Below are 7,452 nucleotides of genomic sequence, written 5' to 3'. Positions count from 1 at the left end.
TTGTTACAGGACTATTGCAGGGATTCTTCCTGACTCTGGCACTTGAGACTCAAGTAAGTAAATGTACATAATTGCTTTCCACCACTGCAAACCAACATCTGGATAATGCAGGGGATTGATGGATGCAACAGAAAAAAACGTTTTATGACAGACAAACTCAAAGTTAGGCTTTACATTTGTTTGTTTTTGTTACAGTTCATGGCTGTACTGTAATTCATCCATAGACCCTAAACCACACTAATGCTTCGCCCTGGTGTCCACCAGGGGGCAGTAAAGACATTCAAATGTAGAAAAAAAACAAAACAAATGCGCGTCACTTCCGGGCCCAACACAGGTGATCAGAAAACGTTCTGGATAGAAACGAAACTGCTGAAAGCTGCGACGACTTTAATGAGATGGCTTGAACGAGTCACAGACAGTCACATTAACAGGTGAACAAATTTATTAAACGTATGAATATCCTGTAATGTTAGTTATCGTACATACGTGTCATAAGAGGACGGTTACATAGTCACCGGCTGGATAGCCACGTTACGTTAACGTTAGCATCTCTCCATTCATCGACGTACCGTCAGTTCGGTTGAACTTGGTAATTAGCAGATAGCTAGCAAGCTATCTTGTTGTACTGTTTCAAGTCAAAGGTCGGCTAATTAAATACTACGCTATTATTAGCATATTCCTATGGATCCGTGACGGTAGTGGTTAACAAGTGGCTACGTGACTTTTCAATAGCAGTGATAACTTCGTTGATTTAACTAGCTAGCGAATAGTTAACTTGGCTAACTGACAGCCTATAAACTGCTACCGTTAGCTAGCTAACGAGGGCTGCCTTTGCTTCAGCAGTGTAGACACGTATTAGCCGCTAGTATTAAGGACGTGTACAGGACGTTTTAATCTAAAGCCGGAGAATTGTTCCCACAGATGTTGAATTGCAGTCATGTCACTGTGGTACCGTTAGAAGCTACGGGTTCGTTGTACAATGACAATAAACCTTAGACTATTATATTATAAAGAACCATTAGACTAGATTAGATTCAACTTTGTTATTGTCATGGATAATAAAGGACAGTGTACGTAATGTGCCTCCATGTCAGTTTTTGACTCAAGAGAACACCAATATTTATATAATCTTAAACGTTTAGGGGAATCTGATTCGAATATAATCTACCAGTGTTTGTATTTCTTATCAGATTATTGTATATTTCCTAGATCAAACTTCATGGTCATTCGATCTAAAAACTATTACCTAGATAAAAAGCATTGACAGTGACTGTTTCCCCCCCTAAGCTAATAAATACCTAAAACAGTATACTCAATATTGCCATAAAGCCATCTAAAAAATGATGATGATTTCATTTTTAAACACCCACAGTTACACTGAAATGACCAACATAGAGAAGCAACATTTCTTTGTATTTGTGTGATGTTGGCAGATAAAACAAGAGAGGGAGAAGCCATGGCCAGTAACCGAGTGCCATTGGATGAGCAGCAGGTGACTGAGCCGGGCCCGCTGGGCAAAGACTGCACACTGCCTGCACTGGTGAGTTATATCTCCTCCATTGTTGTTGTATAGAAATGCCCAGCAGGCTGTTGTCCTCCAGGAACAATCCGATTTACCTCAAAGTCCAGTTTTATCCTAACCAACCCTGTGGTTTCTGTTCCACCTCAGCACCCGACCAGGAAGGAGGAGCGCTGCTTTGTGCCTTACAAATCCCCACCAGAAGATGGCTCTCCTGCGGAGGTGGAGGCGTTTTTGGAACATGCCAAATTTATCCTGGAGGACCTCGAGTGGCTCCTTGCACTGCCCCACGACAAGTTCTGGTGTCAGGTGAGGGGCTGTTACCATGTAAACATCTCTCTGGAACGATGTATGTAATGAAAATACACTGTGGATTCAGTTTCTTCTCTTGCCTTCTTGTAAATGTCCTCTCCCCCCTCTGTTATTGTCTATTGCCTCCACCAGGTTGTGTTTGACGAGTCTTTGCAGAGATGCCTAGATTCATACCTGCATCACGCTCCTCGCAGCCTTGACCTCGCCACCCTGCCATCCTCCCCGGCAGTGGCTGACATGCAGCGCTCCATTCATAGGGCCGTCTTCTTGACTTTCCTCAGGATGGCCACACATAAAGAGTCGAAGGTAGGATCGGCACCCAAATACAAACTTTAAAGAGGGAATGATCTACTAATCACTGGAAAAAAAACAACATTTTGATTAGTAACCAGATATGACTGCACATGAAGTATACTATTTGGCCTAAAATGAAGTGGAGGTGGTATCATCCTGAACATGTGCACACACGTGCATGTGTATTGTCCTGAAGAGTGTATGGTAAACTGTAGCCAAATTGTTACAGGGATAGTCAATGGTGTCTAATGTGAGACTTATAATATGACTGCAAATACTGATATCCTGTAAAACAAGTTGATTCTACTGGCAAAATATTATTTACACACAGGTAGATCTGCTGTTTAAAAAGCATTTAAAAATGACGAAAGAGAAAAACACAACTCCCAAGTACACACCCTTGACATACTGTTTAACCTCTTCCACAGGAGAACTTCCTCACCCCGGCTGTGTTTGGAGAAATTATCTATGAGAACTTCCTGTTTGACATTCCCAAAATCCTGGATCTATGTGTGCTCTTTGGAAAGGGCAACAACCAGCTCTTGAACAAGATGATAGGTAACTTTGTTAAGGTTAATCTTTAGTCATTATAGTGTATTTTGATGACTTAAATTAAATGTTTTCAGATAAAAAAAATATGTAATGAAGATGTGTAGTTTTTTTGTGTTCTCACTCCAACTTTCAAAATGATGATCGTTTTAGAGAACATCTTTACCCAGCAGCCGGCTTACTACGTTGACCTGGGTGAGACGGTTCCTACTGTGTTACAGGTAAGATCAAATTTAAAAATACAACTGTAACTGAATATGGAAGCTGTAAAGCTGTTTAAAAATTGGTTTATTTAGGTTTTCCAAAAAGTAGTTACAAGACACAAAGATGACATACCGTTCATGGTAAATTGTAACTGAGTTTCTGTGAGATTCTAGATTAATTTCCTCATCTTATTCTCTCCTTTTATTCTCTGTCACCTTCAGGTTTTCGACACCATCCTGGATCAGTGTGGTCTCCACTGTGAGGGAGCCACCGCCATGGAGCCCATGAAGTTGAATGCACACAAACAGCCCACTGCCATGACCATGAGCCAGCAGGTCAGACAGACACACGTATCTCCAAATATAAACGTCATGCAGGATTTAACAGGCTGTTCTGGCATGTAAATATCTTCTCTGCAAAAGTGAATTCTGATGACACAGCTTTGTGGTCTTATTTTTATCAAATGTAAATGTTAATACTAGGATGACTTTCTGCTTTAAGCCTAACTGTATAAATCAGGCCTTCCTTAGAAACTAGATTGCTTAGCATCATTAATAGTCCAACAATTGTACATTCTGTATTCGAAATAAAGCTTGTCTGCAAGTTTCTGAAGTGTCAGATGCTGAATCCATTGAATATTTAGCGCTTTATGTCTTGTATTGAATTTATATAAATATTGTTGTTTTGTGTATATACATTTTAAGTTTCTTTTTAACTGGTGCTTAAAAAGTCATAAATCATCGTTAATCAAATTCGACCGTTATTGTTGTATAATCAGTTAGCAGCCAGTGTTTCATGTCAAAGGTTTTACCTTGGGTAAGACTTTCACCTTGGTACAGGAGATTAGAAAGAGCGACACTACTGCTTCATGTCATTGATGATATACGTGTTTGCTTTTCTCAGGATCTTGTAGATCTTATTCTGTACCTGTGTGACTCGACCACCACCATTCATGCCTTCCTGGACATCTTTCCTGCCGCCTGCTCCAGCTTCCACTCCCATGGCTTCCTCAGCAGGTAGTCGGATGAAGTGAACAGGCGATATCGCAGCCGCGTCTTCTCAAAAGCTTCTCGTGATCATTTTGTTTTGTCTCCTGGCAGACTGACCTCATTTTATGAGACCGCTGTGCCTGACCTCGAAAAGGCGGTGAAGAAGAGAAACTTTGATGATAAAGGGTGAGATTCTGCTGCATTTAATACTTAAAAACAAACACCAAAATAGTGAGATCTGCTTGCTGAATACGTCAATGAATGATGGTGAATAATCCCCTTTTAGTCTTCAGGAGGACTTGTGGAAAAGGTTGTCTCACTCCTGTCGTAAGATAGTGGAGATGGCTCACCTGCTGCTGCATCACACCTGCCTTCAGCCGATCCTGGAGGGGTGAGACGTCCAAACTCTCAACATGCATCTCAGCAGAATTGGCATTACACGTATGCTGAGTTAATTCTGCTGGATATTGTTACCTTGCAGGGGAGAACACATGCAAACATTTGCAGAGGAGCTTCTACAACACTTCACATCTTTTTTAACTGAGAAGAGGTAAAATGATTGGTTAAGATCAGGGGACACCTCCGAGGCTCTGGGGGGTTTTAGCCTCCATTAAATCGCAGAAGTAGTTTTTCTCTTGAAGTACACTGAAGCGATTTGCCATGTGGTTTCTTTGTCCTATCAGGTTCTTGTCGGACTATGACGAGCACTTCCCCATCACAGACGACATCAGCCTCCTACAACAGGCCCTCCCTCTCATGTATCCTTATCTGCTTAAACTTTTGTACACAGAAAAGACAAACCATTAGTGGTTTAATTTCCTTGACTGCCTGCTTCCCTCAGTGATGAGACGAGGACGTCCTACCTGCTGCAGGGGGTGGAAAGTGCCTGGGAAAGTGTGGGTCGACGGAGACCACGCAGCCAGATTCATCATCAGGGAGCAACAGGTGGAGCAGCTACTGCTGGCTTTAAACTTGAGGATCGAGAGCCAGAAGGGAAAGAGAGCCCGAGGGGAGCAGAGGCCATGTTGGATGTTCTCCGAAAAGGAAACAATGTGAGTTCTGTAATTATTTCAGCTAATATAATCAGGCCTTATGACTGCTCAGCATCCTTTATTCATCAGTGATTGGCTGAGGGAATTCTGGACGGATTATGACACACCGTTCAGGGATACGTTAAGGTCAAATGTAGGGCTGCAGTTGTTTTCTTATCGTTCATTCTTATCTTCTGGATTAATCATTTGGTCCATAAAATCTCTGAAAATTGACGTTATAATTTCTCATCTGCTTCATGTTCATCTTCGACCAAAAGTCCAAAATATTCAGTTAAGTTTAGTACTTTCATGTATGACAAAGAAAAGCATCTAATCCTCACATTTGAGAACCAATTTAGCTCAAACTATTGTTCAATTATTTAAATTGTATCAAATAAGTTTCTGTTAACCTTCCAATCAGAAATGTTGATTTAAGCACCTGTCATTAATAAAGTACTTTACAACAATTGCATAAAACAGAACTAAATTAAATATTAACATATTACAAATATATAATATATATAAATATATAAATGAAATGGTGATTAAATCTAAGCCGTGAGACATTGACAGTGTTGTCTGTTTGCTAACAGGGTGCGGTGTGTGCGGTTAGCGAGGCGGAGCTGGAGTCTCTGCTGTCGTGTATCAGGGACCTGCTGCCGGATCTGGGCGAAGGCTTCCTGCTCGCCTGCCTGCAGGAGTACAACTACAACACTGAGCTGGTCATCAACAACATTCTGGAGGACCGCCTCGCCCCCAACCTGGACAAACTGGACCGAGACATGCCAAGGTGCCACTCCACACCTTCACCAATAATTTCGATCGTGCTGCTGTAATTTCAGTGTGTCATCACAAGACACATTTCAAAATTCACCAAAACAATTAGACTTCATACAAGCACGAAATAAGTTATGATCACCCGTGGTATAGATGGAGTGTCTAATATTGATGTCAAGGGTGTATGAGTCATGTTTGACTCGGTTCTCGTTCTGTCCTTTCAGGCCCGTGAAGGAGGAGATCCCACAGGTTCTGGACCTCAGATCCAACGTGTTTGATGATGACGAGTTTGACGTTTTCCGCAGAGACAAAGTGGACATGTCTCGCATCTGGAAGGGCAGGAGGTGAGAAGACAAAAGAGCACTTCATAGCCCACGTCCACCTGCACATGTACCTGATTCATGTGCCTATGCAATCCTGTTCAAATACGTAGTATATGTAGATGTACTTGTACTTAAATATGGCGAAGTACGGGAGAGAATGTGTAATCTTGTTGTACTTTCCTCCTCTTGCAGGAAAGGCGAGAACGTTCGAGAGATGCTAAACGACAAGCAGCACATAGCGGAGCAGAAAGCTCGTTATCAGTCGTACGAGACGGTGGTGGACGTGGTCGTCATTGAGCCCGGTGAAAGTCCCGAAGCCTACGGCCCGGATGACTACGACGACGAGTACGACGACACGTACGACATGGGTCAAGTGGGAGCTAATGACCTGGATGGAGACAGTTTACTAAACAGAAGGTAAATCACAGATCCCCTCTTACACCTTTTAAAATGTATTTTATTATTGTGTAAAGGGAGTCGGAGTTTTACCTGTGATCATGACAGTCGAGTAGAATTTAATTGTAACAGGATACTTTCTAAAGTTGGAATGTGTTATTCTTGTGGTGGATGCTGATTATTCCCTTTGTGTTTCTCCAGGCCCTTCACAGTCCCACAGATACTGAGAAAAGGAAACAAACCAGAATTGGAGGAGGAGGGTGAGGATGAAGAGGAGGAAGAGGCACTACAGGTAATAAAAGCATTCCAAAACGGCAGATCCGTCATTACAGAGAAAACCCATTTGGCTAGCTTAAATCTCAGTGATGAGATCTGATTTTATTTTATAAGCAGTTTTGCAGTTGCTGTCTGAATAGAGAACATTTTTGGGAGAGCACGCTGGTCAGAATTTGATAACTTTTATAATAAGCTACACTTGGTAAAATTGAGAGCCAACACGCAACAAACCTTCCGTGTTCAATTATGTTAATATTGATCAGAAATGTAGATTTTTTCCCTTGTTTCTCAATCTTTTGTTTATGTTATCAATAGTGAAAGATTACATTGCCAATTTAGACCACCTTACAAGTTGTTCAATATGTGGGGACTTAAACAATTCGCCAGCTACATTTTTAATATTCAAGCGTTTCGGGTGGGTCATTTTTATGGCACCTTTTGAAATTAAATGCTTTAGCGATGGATGTGTGACCACTATAATGACATGCTTTGATAAGTGTTTTTTTAATGAATGAATGCATCCATTGTATTTCAGAACAATGTAAACCGGGACCAGTTTGTGCAGGACCCGGCTCTGCTGAGAGAGAGGGCTGAAGCTAGAAGAGCTGCCATGCATCAAAGGAAAGGGTAAGAAGTGTCCAGATTCACGTTGCAGAGTCTCACTCGGTCCAGCTGAATTTTCTCCATATCGTCTTGAAAAAATAAAAATAGTGCCAGCTAGTAATACTATGTATGCCATAAGCTGCATCCGCCCTCTGCTGTAGCTCATTGCATACTGGTTC

General features: G+C 41.7%; 1 protein-coding gene across 1 annotated transcript in view; it reads left to right on the top strand.

The window, feature by feature from the left end:
• Nucleotides 1-316: 316 nt before the first annotated feature.
• The window catches only part of ascc2 (activating signal cointegrator 1 complex subunit 2), an 8,593-nt gene continuing 1,457 nt past the window's right edge, over nucleotides 317-7,452 (top strand). Inside the window, exons 1-18 of the mRNA XM_084024532.1 lie at nucleotides 317-431; nucleotides 1,434-1,540; nucleotides 1,670-1,828; nucleotides 1,964-2,137; nucleotides 2,554-2,683; nucleotides 2,828-2,895; nucleotides 3,100-3,213; nucleotides 3,782-3,894; nucleotides 3,979-4,053; nucleotides 4,154-4,258; nucleotides 4,349-4,417; nucleotides 4,551-4,625; nucleotides 4,709-4,919; nucleotides 5,492-5,688; nucleotides 5,900-6,019; nucleotides 6,191-6,415; nucleotides 6,596-6,686; nucleotides 7,206-7,297. Of these exons, the coding sequence (XP_083880658.1) occupies nucleotides 1,457-1,540; nucleotides 1,670-1,828; nucleotides 1,964-2,137; nucleotides 2,554-2,683; nucleotides 2,828-2,895; nucleotides 3,100-3,213; nucleotides 3,782-3,894; nucleotides 3,979-4,053; nucleotides 4,154-4,258; nucleotides 4,349-4,417; nucleotides 4,551-4,625; nucleotides 4,709-4,919; nucleotides 5,492-5,688; nucleotides 5,900-6,019; nucleotides 6,191-6,415; nucleotides 6,596-6,686; nucleotides 7,206-7,297 (2,102 nt within the window). The 5' untranslated portion in view covers nucleotides 317-431; nucleotides 1,434-1,456. The remainder of the gene's footprint in view (nucleotides 432-1,433; nucleotides 1,541-1,669; nucleotides 1,829-1,963; nucleotides 2,138-2,553; nucleotides 2,684-2,827; nucleotides 2,896-3,099; nucleotides 3,214-3,781; nucleotides 3,895-3,978; nucleotides 4,054-4,153; nucleotides 4,259-4,348; nucleotides 4,418-4,550; nucleotides 4,626-4,708; nucleotides 4,920-5,491; nucleotides 5,689-5,899; nucleotides 6,020-6,190; nucleotides 6,416-6,595; nucleotides 6,687-7,205; nucleotides 7,298-7,452) is intronic.

This window comes from Eutrigla gurnardus, assembly GCF_963514095.1.
Source record: "Eutrigla gurnardus genome assembly, chromosome: 13".
Lineage (NCBI taxonomy): Eukaryota > Metazoa > Chordata > Actinopteri > Perciformes > Triglidae > Eutrigla > Eutrigla gurnardus.
The sequence above is the reverse complement of the archived record's forward strand: the minus strand, read 5'-3'. Positions and strand labels throughout refer to the sequence as shown.